The sequence below is a fragment of the Trachurus japonicus genome, chromosome 12 (assembly GCF_045865225.1).
Source record: "Trachurus japonicus isolate A0001 chromosome 12, Traja_1.0".
NCBI classification, from domain to species: Eukaryota; Metazoa; Chordata; class Actinopteri; order Carangiformes; family Carangidae; genus Trachurus; species Trachurus japonicus.
The window spans coordinates 31,061,846-31,084,433 of record NC_140918.1 but is presented as its reverse complement, the minus strand read 5'-3'; the positions used below and the strand labels follow the sequence as shown (position 1 = coordinate 31,084,433).

General features: G+C 39.7%; 1 protein-coding gene and 1 long non-coding RNA gene across 3 annotated transcripts in view; both read left to right on the top strand.

Annotated features, from left to right (window-relative positions):
- The window catches only part of onecut2 (one cut homeobox 2), a 35,243-nt gene extending 25,399 nt beyond the window's left edge, over positions 1-9,844 (top strand). For both annotated transcript variants that reach the window (XM_085794227.1, XM_085794228.1), the window contains one exon: positions 9,221-9,844. In XM_085794227.1, the coding sequence (XP_085650353.1) occupies positions 9,221-9,510 (290 nt within the window). In that variant the 3' untranslated portion in view covers positions 9,511-9,844. The remainder of the gene's footprint in view (positions 1-9,220) is intronic.
- Positions 9,845-14,341: 4,497 nt separating this feature from the next.
- LOC146977805 (uncharacterized) lies at positions 14,342-16,283 on the top strand. Its single transcript, XR_015037303.1, has 2 exons — positions 14,342-14,438; positions 14,512-16,283. It is a non-coding gene; the product is annotated as an uncharacterized LOC146977805 (long non-coding RNA).
- The last annotated feature ends 6,305 nt before the right edge of the window (positions 16,284-22,588 follow it).

Genomic DNA, 22,588 nt, shown 5'->3' with positions numbered 1-22,588 from the left:
ATCACAATAATTAACTCAAATATTGTGGGACTGGGCCTAAAACAGAACCCTGAGGAACACCACGTGTTCAATTGAGTCTGTTGAAGGAGTGGTTGCCCAAGGCCACTTTATTACAACACGTGATGAAACAAGTGAGTGACAGAAAATTATGGCAGCTATATCCAAAATGAACACCAACAGATGTTTACTTCCAGAAGCTGTTTCCAGCTGTGGAAAATAATCCCAATGTTAGCTCTTGTGCTTTTATTTCCATCACATCTTCTCTTTGCTGCTGAAGCTGGTTTGTAGCCCATGGGGCTGCTGTCCCTCTTCCTCCTCTGGAGTGAGGGCAGACTGGGCGATACGGTGACTCACTATCACATTACGGGATGGTAGGGCTGCCATCCAACACAGACTGAATTACACTACACAGGTGTTTTTGAAACAGAACTGTTATTTCTTTACATTCTGCAACAATTATGTTAAATTCTTTGAGGTTAAATATTCACATAGCGAGGATGGTATTGTTCTCCTCCTGCTTTCCTTATGTTTTTCTTTTCAATCCTCTTACTCCTCCCTCCCTCTTTCTCTGCTCCTCCCCTCCTCTCTTTCACCCCCTAGCCTCTCTGTTTGCTCTCTCTGTTTCTCCGTATTCACTTCAAATGGCTACTTCAATAAAACATTACCTTGATGTTTCTATTGACGTTCAGCAGCCCTTGACTCTTAAAACCTCTGTATAATACATTGATGTGTTTGCAGTGAGTGTTACCAGCTCTTGAGACTCAGCACTTGACTCAACAAGACTCCATTCAAGTGAATAGAGGACAGGCTTTAAGGTGGAATAATGCCTCTCAGGAGCCACATTGGAAGACTTGACCTCTTGCTCAGCGGTGGTTGTAAACAGCCGATAGTGTTTTTAAAATGTACCCCTTCATTTGTGTATGTGGCCTGAGTCCAGGCTGCTATCCTCCAATAGTGTTGTCAAAGCAGCTGCTGCTAATGTTACATTGCTAGCATACTGGGCCTGGGTTGACTGAGGAACAAAAGACATAATAGAATATGAAATATTCAGCATATGAGTCCCTGGCATGTGGTCAAATGCTTCTTTGACTTCAATGGCCAGACTCATGCCCTGTTGTTAATAATTGTAGCTGTAATCAGAAGAAAGAAAAATTAATGTACTGATATTTCTAATTAGATGCCAAATAATACAAAACCCTGAAAAGCAACACATTAATAAGGAGTTAGTGTCACATTGCACATTCAATTTCATATTTGTATTCCAGCCCATTATGGCCCATTGCCATAATCCCTATAGTTTGTTACCTTTAATTGTCTGTGCAAGCTGTTTTTAGATCGGCGTGGCAGAGATACGAGCTGCTCAGCTAACTCTACGGAGGCATAAGGTATTTCCGGCTTTCCCTCATCAAACACATCAAATACACAATCCAACAACTCCAAAACACTCTGGTGGACAAGTTGTGTCCTGCACATTCACCGCGCTATCAAATAATAATGGAAAGTTACGAGGCAGAGTTGTTGTCAAGGCAAATGCGTAGCCCAAACTACATTTCAAACACGGCTGCTTGGCAGAGTGGCTTCAAAAGCAAGAAGTTGTCGTAATGTTACATAATTGTTGTACATTATTATTTCAGTGTGTGGTGAATGTGCACAACATGTCTACAAGAGTGTTTTGGAGTTGTTGGATTGTGTATTTAGTTTAATGAGGGAAACGTGGCAATACCATGCAGCTCACGTCTCTGCCCCGCCGATCTAAAAACAGTTTGCACCGACAATTAAAGGTAATGAACCTACTGCTAAAACTGTTGGGATTATGGCAATGGGCCAATTTGCCAAAACGTTGAAATATCCTCAAACCAAAGTGAATGTACTTAATCATCAGTGTTACTTTCCCAAATCAGTAGCCACAGAAGCAAAGGACAATTGTTCTGATGATAGTGGTGATGAGAATGGCAGTGGTCAATGATGAGGAGGATGATTGGACTGTATGATTGTGACGACCAGGATGGCAACGGGCGTCGTCACAGTGGTGATAGTGATAGTGATGATGATGAGACTGTCACATGACTGATTGTGGAGGGTTGTGATAAAGCTTTGTAGTCTTATGATAGGCTAACCAAATCCTGGCACCAGCTTTGTGCCTGAAACATGGGATTCATACTGAGAACACAAATGAAGACTACATCACTCATTTTTCATAACACTTTAAAATATTCTTGATTGATAAGAGAATAGTTCAGGTTCGAACTCTGACCAGAGATATGATGGTCTTTCCCAATAGTGACTCATTTCCTTGTGTGAAGTGCAGTGTTTCAATACCGAGCCATATTTAAGATACTACTATGACCACAGTCATGATAAACATTGTGCTGATGATGCTTTTCTGACTGCGGATATTCAGTTATTATAGTATCTATGAGGTAACGGTGGTTGCTGATTACAGTAATGTTGAGCGCTCTGATGGAAGGTGTTTTCTGTAACGGCTCCACGCTGGGAGGAGAAGTGGAAAGTGCAGCAGCGTGAGTGACTCTGTATTTTCTGCTGAGCTCTTTTGCAGTTAGAGACGCATTTAGCCTCGCACTGAAGACTAACAGAGAGACTGGGAGAGCTGATGAAAGACAGAGGAACCATGCCTTATTGATCTTATTGATTCAGCCCTTTACCTTTAAAGAATAGCCACCCCTCCCCCACATGCTACCTCTCACCCCTCCTCAAACCGGTAAACCCCTTTTGAATAATATAATTGCGTATTTGATCCTTACTGTCACCTCCACCAGGAGGAGAAGAAGCCTGATTGAATCACTGGAGCGTGCTCTTTCTCCGTCGATGGCAGACTCTGTGAGGGGTTTTGATTGCTTCCTTTTTACACGTAGATGTGTCTGCACTTTTTTTTTTTACTAAAAAAAAAAACCTTGTCTGGTGTGAACTGCTGCTGAACTGCTTTTCATTAAGCTACAGTAAGCAGAAACTAGGAGAGAGCAAGTGTGTGTGTGTGTGTGTGTGTGTGTGTGTGTGTGTGTGTGTGTGTGTGTGTGTGTGTGTGTGTGTGTGGAGGGGGAGGGTTCACTGACGATATTTATAAACAGACAGAAACTTATGGAGCAGACACACACACCTAAATAATATTACTGATCCATATTATTATATGGGTTAGGGTATATTTCCAAGGAGCCCATTTCTTCTTACTACAGATGTTGAGCAGGATGTTAAAGGAGCAGTCAGTAGATGTAGTCATGACCTTTGCACAGCCAGACCTGCACAGTTTCTTCTATTGACAGTTTTGTACATTATGTACATTATACTACACATATTTATATATACGTATTTGCCACATTTTTTTCTATTTTAGTTATCTTTTCTATTTCTGTTTTATTCTATTATTCTATTTTTAGTATTTGATATATATCATTTGATGTATATAGTGTATATTTTCTTTAACTTAAGTCCTCATAATATGTCCTTGCTGCTGGATGTTTACATTTCCATTGGGATCAATGAAGTGTCTCTAAGTCTTAAGTGTAAATGAAAATAGAAGAGCTGTTGGACTTTGCTGTTTCGCCTCCATTCTCCAAAATAATAAAGGTGAAGTCTATAAACAGAGAGGAAAAAGAGCTCAATACGACTCTAATAGCAAAGCTGTAACACTAGTGTGATTAATATTCCACCCATCAGTCTGTTAGCTCACAGTCAGATCTCATCAGTAAATAGTCAGGTCCAGAGTCCAACTGTGACTCTAGCCTAAGCTTTGAACAAACAAAAACAAAACTGTGACACATTTTTGTTGTTTATATCCCCTTAATATAATACTATACAAAAAAATAGTAGCATTAATACTAATCCTCAATAAGGAACAGTGCAGCTGCTGTAAACAAAGTGTGCATTTATTGTGATTTTAAGGATGAGGTTGATTCTGATGCTATTCCGTCTCTCAGTTCTCTGGCAGTCAAGATGACTCAAAGCATTGCTATCTCTCACACACTCCTACACACACTACATATTCACTTACTGTAATGCTGTACGGTGATATTCAGAGATCAATAGTGCCACCTTTCAGTGACAAATTGCATTACAAGCACAACAGCTCCACTCCGGTGCATGTGGAGGATTAATCTTCACTTCAACAACACTTCACTCATTTACCCAGAGAGGGGAGGAACAGAAGAGAGGAATGATTATTGTGTGATGATGAACACTCAGAGCATGGGAACATTTACACTATCTGAGTCTTTTAACTTTGTGATGTTATCTACAGCGATAGATTCAAATCATGTTCTGCTCGTTTTCCTACAGTAAAAACCCAGATTTTTGTGGAGGTTTTCCTCTTCTCTCTTCTTCACCAGATCCTAACCATTCACATCTAGTAGACATGCTAACATTTTCCAACACACCAAATCTACCTGACTGTGGGAGAAACCTGTCTACACTCAGGGCCGTTGTATAGGGGAGAGAGGTGATGATAATTCTAGGGGCCCAATGCCCAGTGGGGCCCATAAAAACCCCAGTAGTCTTTGTATTACTGATTTATTCTGCATAAGACCCTGACTAATACTCATAGTAATGCTGCATTAGCATCAAAACAAAGTAGGCTAAATAAAAAATGATAATACATACGTAGTCTAAGGAAAAAAACTGGAAAAGTTAGGGGTTAGGGGCCCACTTTAGTATTCTTTAAGGGGGCCCAGAATTCCTAGCAACGGCCCTGTCTACACTGTTCAAATCTTTCAAACAACTGGCAGCAGGGTTCTGCTTTCTGTAAAATTAACATGTTTTTAATTTACACTTCTAAGACATCATCAGACTATCTATTATTATGCTTCATGAATTCACTGGCAAAATGTGTGTGTCCACACCTTAGACATGTAGAAATTGAAATGAGCTCCTTGTATTGTATTTGACAATCATCTATGAAATTCTAGCTAGCTGCTGAATCCTTCTATCATGATGTGCACTGCACATCTTCAGTAGGTTAATGCATAAATTGCACCAATTTATGATTGAAATAAAACCGCGACTCACCAAATAATTAGCAAGATGAGGATGGATGAAAAAAAAAAGATGGGATCCAGCTTCCCAAGTTGCAATAAATACTACATGATACTGTAATATAGATGGTTTGGCATTTATAACATTATAGTTTTGTTATAAAATGGTCAGTGGAGTGTTATTTAACTGATTTTTTTTGTATTAACAGTAAAGTGTTGTATTTAAAAATAACAGGTTAATTGCCTACTGTTGAAATCCTGCCATAAATGACCAGCAATCATTGACTGTAGAACGATGCATAAGACATGTGAAATACTCCAGTTTAATAAGATGGTGTGACCATAAACCATGGAGTCTGTGTTTGAATGTCTCTCTCAGCATAGACAACATGTTTGTGTTTGGATCAGGCGTGTTGTAAAGCTCCAGCCAGCCAGGCAGCGTGAGACAACAGGGAGCAGCACTGAGACAAAAAGCCCTAATCTTTCATTCTGTTGTCAGGTCGCTAAATGCTGTGATAAGAGGCTGAAAGGAGACGGGGGGAGGGATGTGGCCGTGTGTGTGTGTGTGTGTGTGTGTGTGTGTGTGTGTGTGTGTTTACAGCCAAGATAGTTTCCCCCTTACATAATAGTTTTGTTACTGAATTGAGTCCTTAACCTGATTTATATTGATCAGGCTCTGACTCGTGCATACTTAATTCAGAGTGGTAATCAAATCAAACAGACCCAGACCTCCCCTCCTCCTCCTCCTCCTCCACTGACAGACTGAGAGAGCAGCAGACACATTAGAGAGGGTGTTATTATAATTGTTGTTGTTTTATTTGGTCATAAAAGCAGTGTGAGCATAAATAACACAGATAAAAGAAAGAGATAGATTCTTCTTCTTCTGTGTATGAATATTTTAAAAGCTCAGTTCACCTTCAGTACAACCTTATCATAAACATGAGGATGACCTCTCTCTCTAACTTGACTCTACTCTGTATAGTATGTTCATTAATTTATGACATTATTTTGAATGTAATGTCTGTTAGATGTCGGCCTCTCCCTGGAGCTGATTGCTGTTGATCATGCAGTTTTATTTTATGTCCGTCTTTCTTTTATCCAATAATACCTACCAATGGGACAAGGGATGGAAATTAGCCTGGTGGCTACAGTCTCACATCTAGTTAGGTTTTTTTTTATTATTATTATTATTATTATTATTATTATTATTATTATTATTATTATTATTATTATTTTATTTTATTTTATTTATTTATTTTTTACAGTTTTTCTCCATTGGTTTGGCTCATGTCTTGAAACAGAAATTCCATTCTCAAAACTCTAAGATCATTTGGTAAAACAGTGTTATAGTTCAGCACAACACTAGATCACTTGCAAAAGCTCATCTCTCTCCCAAAACAGTTCACTTGCATGTGTCAAAACTAAATTCCTTTCTCATAAATAGTCAGTTTCCCCAAAATGCATCGTCCCTCTGGCATTGTGTGAGTCAAAATGTTTAGATGTTTTGTCTCTATGGCAGAGGAGCAGTGAAATGTCCCTCATGTCCTCCTCTCAGTCTGAGCCCAGTCCTTCACTGACAGTTTTTTGTCTCGCTAACAGAATACAATAGTGTATAAAACCGAATAAACAAATAAAATAATAGGTTTTTACAGTAGCCTCCAAGGTTTGATATCACACATTGCACTCATGCTACCAAGGAAATTGTAACCATTGTTATTCACATGTAAAGTAACTTCCATTCAACAGAGTAAGAAAATGTATACAGCATAATATACTGTAATATAAACACATAAACAAAAACAAGGAAAATGATAAGTAGCCTACAGTGCTGTAAATAAATATATGTTATTCATGGTTTTATGCTCTTGAGTAATTTTGACAAGTGAACAGACTATTGTACATGTGATGACTAGAATGAAATGAGGCTGACTTTGTTTTGGAGAGAACAACCATCAGACCGAGAATCAACAATCAGTTTAGATCAATAAGATCTATTCTCTTGGACATTGTGCTAACTTTAGCTATCTGTACTTAATCATTTACAAAGATGTACGAAGACATTTGCAATTTGATGAAATCAATGAGAAATTCAATTCTGTTGTGAACATTTGCCAAGTGGGTTGGAGGTTTGTCCATGTTGTTTTGAGAATGTCATTTCTGTTTGAAGAAATGAGCCAAACCAATGCAGAACAACTGTGTTCATGAATATGTAGCTACTGTCCCATTTTCTTTTTAAATAAATGAATAAAATGTAGCTAAATGTAAAAAAAAAAAAAAATTTTTAAATGGACACATGAATACAGTGAGACAACAGTAAAGTCATGGATAAAGTGAAAAGAGAGCCAGGTGATAAAAAATTTACCAAACTGCATCATATGTTGAAGGGAGACGGGTGAGTCATGTGTTCAATGTTATTACGCTCAAAGGGATTTTCTGTGATTAGAGGCGTATTATTGGTTATTGGTTAGTGATCGATGGACAGTGGAGGAGCTGGGCATGTTAAGCCTTCAGAGCTGTACTTCTCTGTAGTGAAACACCAGACGTGTGTTGGCACAGCTGAGTAATAGCCTACCACAGTGGAGGCAGACAGACAGACAGACAGACAGACAGCAGGTAAACAGATCCAGTATCAGATGCAGGGTTACACAACAACAAGGACTTGTGTTTGTGTTTCATATGAAAGACGCTGCGAAATCTCCTGCAATGTTTAAAGCAGAAGTAAGCGGAATGTTTTTTCTCGATTGTTTACACACATTTCCTGAAAGCATGCCTCATACTCTCAGAACTCTACACACAAATCCAAAAACACACACACAATGGGCAAAACCCCTAACTTCTCCTGCAAAATGAAACTTTACATTCAAAACAATGTTATTTATTCTCAAAATGCTATTTTAGTCTCAAATGACACACACAAACCATCATATGACTAGACATTTATAAGAACCAGTTGAACACTGATGTGCTCAGTGTAAAACACTATGATGAATGGAAAACACTTCTACTCCATTCATCATAATGACTCAGGCTTTTTTTTTTTTTTACTGTAACTACAGACAATATAAATGTGTTGTAAAATTTTAGAATATTGTTTTGATACTCAGAACACTCAAATACACGGTAACAAATGAAATGCGTGAAGACGCGACCAAGGTGGTCGTGTGACGATGCAGCTGTGCTGATCTGACCACAAAAGAAAAAAAAAAAAAGAGTCGGTCGGGGTCAGCTGGTTTACGGTTGGACAATTTTGAAAGAGTGAACACATAATTTTGACAAGATGAGACTACTGTAACATGTAGCTCACCTAGTAGAGCAGCACTCTTTGTAGTCGAAGACTTTGTTCTAGTCTAGGTTTGAATCCTTCCATCAACATGCAATTTTGGTGATCAATGCATTTTCTTTTCTCATCATCATTATGATCACTGCTATATATATGTGTGTGTGTGTGTGTGTGTGTGTGTTTGTGTTGTGTGGCCTCTCTCTGTTTGGTTTCTCTCTTTTTGGTGTCAGTCCATCACTGCCTGTTATGCTGCCCTTTTTTGCTAAAGCTCTGATTGCTAATTGTAAAACTGTGTGACAGGTGTTTACCCATGTGATGAGTCAGTGTGCATAGTAGGGAAACTAACTTTAGAATTTTGAATAACAGTGTGTTACTTGTGAAAACAAGATGCCAAATGCAGAGAATTGTGTGTAGTGTTTTGAAAAAAGTGTGTTATAGAACTGCAAATTGAGTGTAAAGCAGGAATTGTGCTTGTAGTTTAGCAGACTTGGTTCAGGGGGTTGGTGCATGAGTTAGATGTTGAGGCTATTGTGCCTCAAGAACCAGAAATTGTGTGTAAACAATTGAGAAAAACTGTAATATAAGTCTTAAATAGTTATATCTTCCGACGGCAATCATTTATATAGAGTGTTTGGTCTGAAACACGGGTCTGTCAGTCACTCTGCTCTGCTCTGAGCCGAGGAGAAAACATTCCTTGTATCCTACAACCTTTATCCAATGAGGAGAGAGAACGGCATAAAGGGGCGGCCCTCTCTGTGTGTGCAGGCAAGGGATGCGCGTGGATGTGGTGACGTAGGGACGAGGGCGGGGACTGCTAACTCCATCTGCTGACAGGAAGTTAGCCAAAACGACCGGATCGCTTACTTCTGCTTTAATGTTTTAAAAGCTCTAAATAAGGTTTTTTTTTATTTTCTCTCCTCTCCTCTCCTCTCCTCTGCTGTCTCTTCCCTCCTCTCAGCGTGTAAACGGAAGGAACAGGACACGGCGAAGGAGCGCAACAACACACCAAAGAAGTCGCGGCTGGTCTTCACTGACCTGCAGCGGCGCACCCTGCTGGCCATCTTCAAGGAGAACAAGCGGCCGTCCAAAGAGATGCAGCTGACCATCTCGCAGCAGCTGGGCCTGGAACTCACCACCGTCAGCAACTTCTTCATGAACGCTCGACGCCGGAGCCTGGACAAATGGACAGACGACGGAGCCAGCCCCGGCGGCCAATCTTCGGCGTCCAGCACTTGTACCAAAGCGTGATAATAGATGTTGTGGATGGGGAGGGAGGGAGGGAGGGGTCTTGATCGGGGTGGGTGCCACAGAGATGCAGGGAGGGACGTGAAGGCGGAGGGCGTGGGGTCGAGGGTTTTTGTCCGGTCGAAAGCGAGGAGGAAAACCAAACTTTTTACATTTTTTTTTGTTTGTTTGTCTGTTTTGCTTTTGTAGAGGGTGACAAACAGAGAGGGGCTGCTCACTGCCACGTCTAGTTTGTAGCCAAACCGCCTTTTACAACTCCATCCTAAATCCATAAAGAAGCTGAAGGGTAAACTCATCTAACGAAAACAAACACACAATCCTTACTGGGGAAACAAAACACACAAAAAAACCCCAACTAAGCTAAAGAATCATAGACTTTCACTGTTGATGTCTCTTGAAGGACAATAAGCTGACACACTAGCCCAAATACCAAAGACTAGAAGACGATGTATGTTTTCTAATATGCAATATACTAAGCTAGGAAACAACCAAACAATGAAACAAATGAAAGCTTTATGACGGCAGAATGTGTGAGAAGAAGCTGTGACCCTCCCATGTCCTGAGAGGGCAGCGACACATCAGTGTGGGCGCATGCAGAGTTCTCATTCAGATGTCAGGTTGTGGAGATTGCACAGCCAAATCTAGAAAGCTGTCATGGCTGGATTGTAATTTTTTTTTTTTTTCTATCAGGTTATGCAGCTGAGGGCAGACCAGAGATAAGAGGTTCCCATCATGAAAAACTAACCACGTTCCAATAGAAGTTCATCTCTACCCAGGCCTGGAAGGAGCCTGCACAGCTCTGACTCTTTTGTTAATATCTGCTAATTAATGGCAGAGTATGTGGCTGTGCAGTCTCCATCTGGAAAAAAAACCCATCCCCTTCCAAATTGTTCTTTATCACACAACGAGACTGTGACCTGAGATAAATCAAGATGGCCGATCAGATCACTGATACTTAAAACTCTTCACTTTTAACCAAAGAAAAAGCAGCATGGAACGATTTGACTCTTTAAAGTGGGCAGTGAGGATCCAGACAGTTAGGAAATGGCAAAATATGCAAGCACAAACAAAGACACGCACATACACACCACACACACACACACACACACACACACACACACACACACACACAAACATGCACCATGGCACATGCAACTTTCCTCATAATTTGAGCCGACATCTAGAACTACAAGCTTACTCAGCGTACTCCACATTGAGTCAAGTGTTAGTGTATTGTATATGAATATATGAAGCATACGTGAGCACAATCTTGAAGCACATTTTTTTTGCAATAGAAACTGGACTCTCTGCCGAGTGGTCTTCACATCTTAGAAAACTCAGGATGCCATTTTTTCTAAACAGTGGCTGAAATCCATTCGGCATCTGTCATTACACACTGTAATGTGCAAATGTACAAACACACACACAGACACACACGGACAAGGAAATATACTTGCTTTACAAAAATGCACGCACACAACTTTAAAGAGTCATTTCCCAGACGTTTTCCAGAATTCCCACCCCGGTACGAAACACTGTCAGCTAAACCAAAGCTAAGCTCCAGTTTACCCTGGCTTCACCCACCCATCATTTATATTACCATGGTAACCCACCACGGCAGCAGCTCCCCACTGAGCATTTTAGCATTAGCACAATCTTTGTCCTGTATGGGAACAGAGGTGCTGTTTGATGACATTTGAAACAATTTGAGTTGAATCTATAATTAATACCAAACATTTACATTAGAAACTTTAAGATGGAATTTTTAATGCACAACTTAAGGCGGAGCTAAAACCTCAGCCTGGATTTACTCAAATCAAAAGGCTTCATCTGTGATTGTAAAAATCAACACGTTCACATGTAAATGAGATTTATGGACACAACAGTACCCCATGATACATAAAGACAAGTCTTCTAATGGAACCATCCTTAAACAGAAAGATGGAGCCTTTTGCTGTAAATCCAGCTGTAGAACTAAGATGCTCTTTGGAGGGCTCCAGCTGCCGTCATACAAAACATCACTAACCAACCAACTAACACCACATCAACTGACAAGACACAAGAGCAAAACCAGTGACTAGGCTGAACCTGCGGAGGACGGACTGTCCAGGCGAATCAGGGCCTTTGTAATAGTTAAAGAGGACAATCTAAAGACGATGCCTGGCAGGACCGTCTCTCTCACAGGGTCAGTGGGCTGGGAGACAAGAGGACAGGTCTTCACGCTGCAAACACATGATTTTGATTAAGTTTGTGGACAGATCAGCTGTAAACCAAAACAATTTTACCACTTTTTTTTCAGCTTAAGATGAATCTTTATTTGCAGCATAGGAGAGTTGGATGTTTGGTAAAGGTCTCTGACCGCCTTTGTGTCTAGAAATGTTTTACCAAACATCCCTCACAACCACATCCCACCACCTGATTTTAGTGCATCACACAGTACCGCCTTTAAACATGATGTAAATACTAACGAACCCTTAAAACCTCAACCGCACCACCTCCTGCTCTTTTTACAGCCTTTACCATACGCAATCACCTCATCAATCATCTCTCACTCAAGCTATCAAACCAAAAAAGAAACAAAACCAAAGGAAAGGCGTCAGTCAGCAGCCCCTGCTCCTTAGGAACCCCAGGCTGAGTTGTGGCCTGGTTAGAGACAAGCCAAAGGCTTTGAGAATGATTTAAGATAAAAAAAAAAATGGACAAATGGACACTTTTTCTATTTATTGACAAATCGAAACCAAAGAAAACCTTTTTCTGCACCTAACTGTTCCAACAAACGGAAAAAAACTAACTGAGGATGGAAGAGAATTATTACCAAAAAGTAAAAAAGAAAAAAAAAAAAAAAAAAAGAGTGGCGGCGACGTCAAGGATGGAGGACGATGTCGAGGATGGAGGTTGATGATGAAGAGGAGGAGGAGACGGATGACATCACGGGAGCAGAGGAGTAGCTTTGTTCTGCCTGGTGTCGAGTCAGGCCATCTTTAAGGGGGAAGCAAGTTGGGGACTGAAAAGGGTAAAAACCACACGGGACGGAGGGACGGACCGAGCGGAGGAACGTCGTGGACCGTGTCCTTCCCTCCAACCCCCCCAGAAAAAGGCAGAACATTAATGTGTCTCTCACGGTTGAAGAGTGTCTTTAACGTGTGCCTATGCAGTTTTTCAAAGTTAAAAAAATGGTTTAGAGAACAACAGAAACCTCATCAGCTAACAAACCAAAGATTCACCGTTAACTCCAGCAGCAGTTTCCTCCCCCAGCCCCCCCCCCCCACCCCCCCAAAATAAGAAACATCCTCAGCACACACACACACCAGCAGCATGGTGTGCGTCCATGCTGGGAGCAGTGTGTTCTGGGTGTTGAATATTCCCCACTACCTTTCTGTCCTTTCAAAACACCTCTTATTTTGAAGGGTTGTTCCTCCAGCGTGATGTCCTTCGCACCTGCAAAAGTTACCATGACCAGGGCCGTTGCTAGGAATTCTGGGCCCCCTTAAAGAATACTAAAGTGGGCCCCTCCCCCTAACTTTTCCTTTTTTTTCTTAGACTACGTACTGTATGTATTATCGTTTTTTATTTAGCCTTCTTTGTTTTGATGCTAATGCAGCATTACACTGCAAAAACTCAAGTATCTTAGCAAGAATATTTGTCTTATTTCTAGTCAAAATGTCATTTCTAGTCAAAACAAATCTCATTATACTTAAAATAAGACACATCGTATTAAAAGTAGCTTGTTTTTAGACACTTTTTACTTCTTTCAAGCATATTTTCACTTGGAATAAGTAGAAAAAATCTGATAGTGGAGCAAGTTTTTCTTCCTTATTACAAGCACAAAAAACTTACTTTCACTGGCAGATTTTTCTATTTATTGTGAATTTAAGTGAAAATGATCTAAAAACAAGTTGATTTTTAGGTGATGAGTCTTATTTTAAGTGGAAAGAGATTAGTTTTGACTAGAAATGAGACATTTGGACAAGAAATAAGACAAATATTCTTGGAAAGATGTTGAGTTTTTACAGTGTACTATGAGTATTAGTCAGGGTCTTACGCAGAATAAATCAGTCATACAAAGATTAGACTACTGGGGTTTTTTATGGGCCCCACTGGGCGCTGGGCCCCTAGAATTACCATCACCTTTCTCCCCTATACAACGGCCCTGACCATGACTAAACCTTTCCACTGAAAAACTTCTGCTTTTATTTCATTGTGATTATGATTTTGTTGTTGTAGTTGTTGTTGTTGTTGTTGTTGTTTCCACCAAACGCCATCCCCCTGCTCCACAGGACAAAGTCTACCTCCAACAGTCTCCAGCAGTAGTAACAAAAGCTGCCAGACAACAGCACAGTGTCGGTTTCTCTCTTCACTCGCCCCCCCCCAGCTTCATGTTCATTCATGTGAAAGTGAAAACGTTTTGACAGATTGGAGGTGAAAGCAGCCTGGCGGTGCGTCACCAACCATGGAGTAAAACAAAAACCACCAAAAAACACTTCCCCATCTTCCATTTTTATTTACTTCCTTCCACCCAGTCTGGGGATTGGAACCGACCGCCGTCTCAGGGTGAGCCAGCCTGCTGTTGTCCGGCGACGCTCCCTACTGCAGAGACACTGACAATGTAATGCTTTGTGAAACGTACAGTACATACCAAAGATTTTCTGCTGTACAAACAGTAGCACACTGATCCCTTTTCCTTTTCCTCCATACCTGTTTAATAGTCAAGGATCCAGATCTGTGATCCAGGTCAATGGATTCTCCAATGATACCCACAGTGTTGTTTATCTCACTGCATCTGATTTTCTACTTTCCGCCCCAAACTTAGCAAAAACCTGCTGAAGCAGAAAGGCTTTGGATTGTTGACCTGTTGTGAGGAATCAAACTGAAAAAAACTATGTCCACAGTAAAACTAGTATGGACATTTTGAATAGAAAACAGGCTCTCGTGTACAAAACTACAAGGAGATGTTTGTGAGTTTGCTACATACCGTAGCCAGCATTAGCATTAACTGCTATTTAGAAAAGTTGTAAATTCATTCATTCATTATCTTTTCTCAAAGTTAGCATGCTAACCAGTTAGCCCCGCCTTGCCAGCCCATCGGGTCACTTTGTGGTAAGAATCCACCACAGTTTCCCGACCTGTGAAACTAGGGCTGCATATTAGAAATAGAATATGAGGCAAGTAAATAGCTGCTAATGCAAATTGTAGCTATGCAACAATTACAAAAACATAGAAATATATTTAAATTTTAATTTGAACATCCCAATGAGGGAATGTGACTCTAAAACAAAACTATGAACATACTGTTGACAATCCAGAGAAGAAAGTTCTGCTCAGCTGAGTTTTGTCAAACAAGAAAGATCTTTGCTGGTTTGGGTGAAGGAGTTTGTAAAGGTGGTCTGTTATGACATCATGCTGGAGGAGGACCCTCGCTGAGACTGGTGGGTGGACATGTCGCCCACCAGGTGTCAGTTTGTTCTTTAGGGGGGAGGGACTACGCTGCTGCTCCATAAATACAACAATAATGAAACGAAACCAAAAAAACAACTACGTCAACACCCGCTGAGAGAAACTGCTAAAATATCGGTCAAATAGCTTTATCCTTAGTTTTCTCTCTCTCTTTCTGTATGTAAAGCTTCTAGTCCAAAGAAATCCTCCACCCACCTGACGCCCCCATCCTGCTGACCACGCCCAACGGAGGGGCGTGGCTTCTGGCTCAGGGGGTGGTGGCCATTTTTCATTCCCACTTGCAGTTCTGTCTGGATGTAACACAGGCTAAACCTGCCAAACCAAAAAAATGAAATTAAAAATAAACTAAAAAAACATTTAAAAAGGAGGGGGGGAGGGGGGATTTGAAACCAAAAACCGTCCCAAAGAGGTTTCATCGCTTGTTTGTTTTTAAGTACTTAAAAATTATTTGCCAATACTTTTGTGTCAACTAATACTACCACTATGTTCCTGCCTAAGTTTTTGCAATATGTCATTTTTTTATTTAACGTAATTTATGTTTTCTTTTTAATTGTGAATTAATTTAAGCGAACAAATTTTGTTGCCAAATCTCCCTCTGAACCTTTTCCCTTGATGATTAGCTTTGCCAAAGTTTACATTGTACGTTCCCTTTTCTTTCTGTTTGATGATGTATTTATTTATGAGGTGTTTTAGAACACACTAGTTTTGTACTTAATAATAATTTAATGTTATTTAATTAGATGTAATTGTTTTTTGATGAATATTTATGAGTATTTAAGAATGTTAGTTGCATCAAAGATGCAGTGCTTATGCCAGGCCTGTTAATTTATTCTTAGTTAGCTTTACTTTAAAAAGCAAATGAAATGTGTTATGAATGTTTAGACTTAATGACAGAACAATGTAGGAATGTCAGATTAGACTTACGTACTTCTGAATGTCAAGACTTGCTCTCACTCTTTAGCCAATCTAGTTTTTTGTCCTGGTACTGATTTTTCTTTTTCTTTTGTTCTTTTTCTTTTTTTTTTCTTTTGAAAATGAAAACAATCTCTTTATGACAAATAATAGCATCGAATGATGAGCACTGCATCTGTTTTTCTTTTCCTCCTTGTGATTTTTGTGGCTAATTTATTGGTTGTTTTTCAATTCGTTCGCATCCTGCTGACCATTCTTGAACAAGCAATGAGTTTCAGACTGATGTTCTAGTGACACTTGATCAGGTGAAGTAAGGGCCACACACTGAGATAAACTGACTCACCAAAGATAACTGGAATCGTTGAGAGGCCAATAAACTGTGTGTTTACATCCACGCAGCTCATATCCTGGTTAAGATTTCATACATTTACTTTACTAAATGATGTACACATGTAAAGCATCTTTTTGCCTGCATGAGTGTTTTTTTCCCATGGAATCAATATTACAACATCAACTCTAAGGCAACATTATTTAGGTATTTGTTCTATTTCAAACATTATCATGTTTGTCACATCTCAAACATCTGTGTGACTAAGTTGAATAATAATGCTTGTGTAACATCTATGGAAATCTAATTTGATCATTTTAAAAAGATGCTTTTTACAGTGAAGACTAATAATATGTTGTGATCACCAACCCAAGAAACATTCAAGGGAACATGAGCACCAGAAACTTAAAGAGTTATTCTCAATCCATCTTTTTGAGCTAACATGTACAATACATGGATAGCCACTTCAGCACATTATCTTTTGAGCCACTGTATAATGTTAAAGGTTATTGTGTCTCATATTTCTATCAGGATTTTTGCATCTTTATGTTGAAGCTCAAACACAATGTGAAGTTCTGGGTAGCATATTTCATACACTCCATATTGGTGGTTCAGGTTTAATTTGGATTCTCCATCACTGATGATCAAATCTGCTCATTTACACTTTTTTCAAACCACGATTAGAGCTTATCCAGGTTATTCTAATCAGGATGTGATGTTAACACACACACACACACACACACCATCGCTACAGCTGCTTCAATGCCAGGATTTTGGTGTGTGTATATGTGTGTGTGTGTGTCAGCGTGAATGAAAACACACCTACTTGTTTTACCCGTTAGGAAGGAAATCTGTGAAGTCCCTTAAAGCTAGCTGCTTCCAAGACTGACTTTGTGAGTGTGTAAAAAGAAAAAAAAACTTTCTATATCAATAGTGAGAACCAGAGAGGCTACCTCACTGACTTTCCATTTGTCCTTTTAATCGTGTTGATGAAACCAAAGAAACCAAAGATGTTTTTCTTATTCAGTGCGGTCTGCGCTCAGCACCACGCTTCTGTGCTTTCCTCTTCTAAATGGTGACGCCACATTTTGTCCTCTTTTCTACTCTTTCTATCTCTCTCTTCTTCCCCTTTTTCTCCTCGGATTGTCTGTCGTTTTTTCCCTCTGAAAGAATACAGCGAGATGCAGGAGCAGTGCGTGGTCAGGTTGACTGCTGTATATCAGGGAGCACAGGCAGAGAAACACAGTGATTATAGATATGTAGATCAAAAGTCTTTCATTTTGCGTTGAATTTATTCACTGGGCCGTTTCATTCTGGGCAACAAGTGTTAGAGCTGCACAAATGTACAAATTCAGTAATAGGTATTAGAAGGAAATGTATTATACATGGGATTAACAGATGGAGGTTAAGAAAAAAAAGGAGTAAAAACAAAACACAGTCCTGAAAGCATTTGATGGAGGTGGAGATGACTGTGTTTCTTCATCAACTGCAAACTTTTCTTTCCAGTAAAACCCAGCCTTGTCTTGCTTTGTGCAACACTAAATGTGTTTGAGCAGCAGGATACCTAATGAACTACTTGTGGTCTTTACCTTTACCTAAGTCAGAAGGACAGTTTCTGTTGATGTGATATCACCAAAGTGATTCCAGTTGATCCTGTGGCAACCAAAAACCACCACATTACTACTCTACAATCCCACAGCTGCTTAGACTGTAAAGATCTGAAGATACACACACCAAAAAACAAATCATGTAGCAGGACACACAAATCATTGGTGACAAAGATCAAGTCCTAGTTGTATAGATGAACATCTTGGATCTGCTCTGTTGGCCTTACTGCCTGCACATCATCAGAAACACAACCTGGAGACTGATGATAGTGAATAGTCATTTGACTGATTACTGTACCTACACCAAAGCATTGTAGTCATCCTTTCCCCCAGCATTAAGGCTGAAGAGTTCCATGTGAACAAGCCCATGTTTCAAAGTCGCAGACACTTAAAATATTGTCTTTGTAATCATTGTGAGTCAATAAATTAAATGACAGTAGCAATGTGCAAGTAGGATGTTCTACTCCTGTCCATCTAACTTCCCTTCTCACGAACATTTAGCTTTAAAATCAACCCAGGAAGTCAAATGGTGGAGGGACTGATCTCTAGATCTTAGAGTGGGGGGGTTCAGCCGGTCTTCAGACTTCTCCTGCCACACTTTGCTTTTCCAGAGCGGGTGGTTTTGCAAACAAAGACACAGATAGCGCTTTTGTTGCAAAGTATGAGATAACCTTGGATGAGTGCCTTGCTTGAACCAAAGCGAAGTCTAGACCTCTCTGTTGTGCTATAAACGTTCTATTCCTGTGAATAATAAATACCTCAGCGCCGAGGCCACCGTCACTTGGCTCTGGCGCTTTGCAATGCAATCAGTGCAAAGAAATCCAGAGTGAATACCAAAGGCTTACTTTTCTGTTTGACTCTTCTCTTCTTTTTTATCTGTCTGTCTTTCTCTCTTTTGAGCTGAGTTTCCAGAGAAAACAATGTGGTTTTCAGATCTAGATCATCTTCTCACTGCAGCCCAAAGGAAGTACTACGAATACAAAACTGATATTATCTCTGTTTGTACATAAATCTTTGATGGTGATTTTGTGGGAAATTTAGGAAATAAGGAAACAAGAACAGGATTATGGGACCCAGAAAAATAAACAACAAAAAAAATTACTAATCACAACTTTAAAAACGTATTCTTTTCAAATCATGTTTGTCATCATTTTGTGATCAAGCACATATTAAATGTTATTATGATGTCTCAATTCGTTAACATTTTGAAAAAAACAGAGAGATCTTGAATGAATCATTTTTTTGAAAACAGTTTCAGTGGAAACACAGCTCACCCCCCCCTCCCCTCTTTCCTCAAATGGTTGCAAAGCTTTAAACGGTGGGAAAACTCAAAGACAAACTTGTGAGTGTTGTGCGCAGACCGTGCTCTCTTTACCGAACTGTTGCAGATATACCTCATAGACACTAGTGGTAGGATGATGTTATAATAGCATATGTCATGAAATATTCACTTGCTCTTCTTCCTTTTTTTGGTAACTGTAACTTAAAAATGAAACAAATGTGGGGAAAAAGCTTTATACATTTTTAAGTTTTTTTTTGTTTTTTTTTGTAAAAGTTAAAAAGGTACGCTTAAACCAAAAATGAAAAATGCTTGTCTTCTTCTATGTTCTCTTTCTTGTTGATGTATTCTTGTTTTCTCTCTGTCCATTCTGAGGATGGAGGGATTTTACGATTTACAATCTAATTTTGTTTTTGGATCTCTGGTTCTTTTGAAAGGGGTCACTGTCCCTTTGCGGATATTTTTTGGGATTGGGAACATTGTTGGAAAGATGATGCCAGAAGTTACTTGTTTCAGCCCAGCATAATAACACTTTCTTTGAGCCATTTATTTCATTTGAAATCCATTCACGTTTCACTTGATTTCCATGCATTATTTCTTGAGCTCTTATTTTGGTGCACTTCCTTTCCTGTGTTAAATTTGCTACCGTCACAGTTCCATTATCCATACCACAGTGCTATAGCCCAGATTTTATGCATGAGTATATTTACAATTAGCTAGCCGTGTAATGCATTGTGATTCTTATAATTAACCTTATTATTAGCACCCTTTCATTTCATCTCACATACAGGACTCTACGTTGCATCTTGTATTAGAATGACCTTTGATCTGCTAGCATCAAACCACTGAGCAACAGTTAGCTAACACATTTGCCAGCTCATTGGGACACCAGGTGTTCGTCCCTGTGATGGTGACACAGGACATGGGTTTGACAGGCAAACAGCTGCCGTCTTTGTTCAACTTTTTCCTTTTTTTTTTTTTTGCGCATTCAATCTTTAGTGAGGTTCACTGTATTTCACTGTAAATACCTTCTGCCAAGCCTGAAAATCACAAACATTTTGAGGCACTTGAGGGAATCTGACGTAGTAATACACTGACTGTCCAAACTAATATGACAGAAGTTAAAGGAGGGCCAAACTTTCAAAGTCGGACGCTGAGATGTTTCCAGATAGACTTAGGACTGAATCGGACATAAATAATTCTCTAAGGGTTTGATCATTTATGTCCAGAAATAGAACATTTTAGCCACTAGAGGTAGAAAGTAACATTTTAATGATATTTAGTGCAGCTGCAGAACTCCAACAGCTCCAAGGCAACTTGCTCAAACCTGAAGTTTGAATACTGTGACGAGAGAGAGAGAGAGAACAAATGTGCTGTTGAACAAAAGTACAGACAGAAGAGTACAAAGTGTTTCCTTATTGGGCTCAAGTTAAATCAGTATCCTAAATGTTTCACTGACAGAGATCAACAGTGAAAACCTCCACATGACACCACAAATCCTGCTGTGAAAAATTAAAGCAAGTGTTCAAGTCTGAGCACAGTATTCTGTGTTTTTATTGGAGTTCACACAGTGTTAGTCAGGGGATTACGCAGCATTTCCAGTCCTACTTGTCTTCCATCCCTTATTAACTCGTGAGCATTAACCGCCAGCTACACTATAGAATGTATTTGATCTGGTTCTAAACACTGAAAATCTGTTTGCAGCTCTTTGGACCAGCCAATCCCAGTTAAAGCAACAGGCAAAGAAGAGCTTCCTGTTCTAAGATGATTGTACCCTGATATTTACATGATAATCCACAGTGAGGCATAAATATTCTATTGCAGAACCCCTGACATGCTGTAAGATGATATATTTTGAGACAGTAACTTGCATGACCATGATAATAACTTGTGCAAAAAAGAATGACATCATCTTTCATGGACCTTAGGGCTGATCAGATCTATGTTACAGTAGCTGTACTTTCCAGGTAGACTCAGCTAAAAAATAGTGAAGGGTCAAAGGTCAAAGCGGCAGATTCATGATGTCAGATTTTGAACAAAAATCACAATCAGTCCATTGAATTCACTGCAGACAGCCTACAGTACATGTCAACTGTAATTAAAGCATCTCGTCCGCAAAACATTAAGTTTATACCCAAACTATCCAATCAAAATCACACACTCTCCCACCTTCGTGTTCACTGTCTTTCCTTTGTTCGTTACTTTGTCTTTGTCTTTTGGAGGATTGTTTATTACCATTTTTCTTTCATCGTTTGTCATACAGTAATCAAAAATCAAATTATGCATTTTTTTTTTATTATTATTTACATTTGGTTGGAACAGAAAAAGAGAAACAACTGAAAACTTGTGGTGTGGAATAAAACAATGATCAAACATGAAGGAGATATTTGGAGAATTAATGTTGTTCCACTCTATGTATAAAAGAAGAAAAAAAAACAATAAAGAAATCACAATGGTCTTATCCATGTACAGCTGATCCATCTCTTATGTTTTCATTACTGAATCATACACAGATGGGAAACAATGGCAGCATCATGTGGGATCTGATGTGTAGTGCACTTTGTCTTATGGAGTTAATAACACGAGGTTTAGTGGTGGACCAGATGCCCAAAGGAAACAAGACCAGTGTCTTCTTTTACTCTTTGTGGAGTTTGAGTTTTTGTAGAGCGCCGGCAACAATGAGAGATATAGGACTTCTTTTTTTCCATCTATCCATCAATCCATCTGGTTCTTTGTCTGTCTTTAATGACTCCATCACCTCCTCTGTCCCTCTCTACATCTCCTCCTCCTTCATTCTTTGCTTCTCACCCCCTCTCTCCTCTGTGTTCTCTCTGTGTAATCATACCAGCGTCCATCTCCGCTCATCAATCCACCTCGTCAACCCCCCCACCCCACCCCCCTCCCCTCTCCCCTTAAACTACCTCTCCTCCTCCCCTCCCCTTTTAATCACTCCATCTCATCCTCCATGCTTGTCGTACCTCTCTCTGTTGCCAGGGAAACACTGGTCCGTTCTGTAGCTGTTAATCCAATGACATTGTCTTTCTATTACCTGTGGGTCAGATTAACAAAACCTGCAGAGACAGAGCAGCCAGCAGAGAGAATGTGCAGGTGGTAAACACATATTCTCACTTATGCCAAATCTGCTGGGAGAAAAACAACCTAAACCAGAGAGGTTTTTCTTTTTCCACATACCTCAGAAGAGAGCAGATCCACCCAGCGGTGGTGGCTGCAGGCTGCATCACAGGTGCCTATAGGCTCCATCACTCAAACACTGGAGATGTAACAGGAAACCAGGGACCCAGTGCATTTTCAATTTGATTATACACCTGAATGAAAACTTTAGAAAAATGTATAAAATTGTTTTTATCATTGTTTTGATTTACAAAATAGCCAATAGCCATTATAGCCTGTCATGAAAACATGAGACTTTCACTTAAGTTTCTCCTGGTCTGAAGGGATGAAAAGCAGATCTGTACAGATATACTTTCATCATCTAAACCA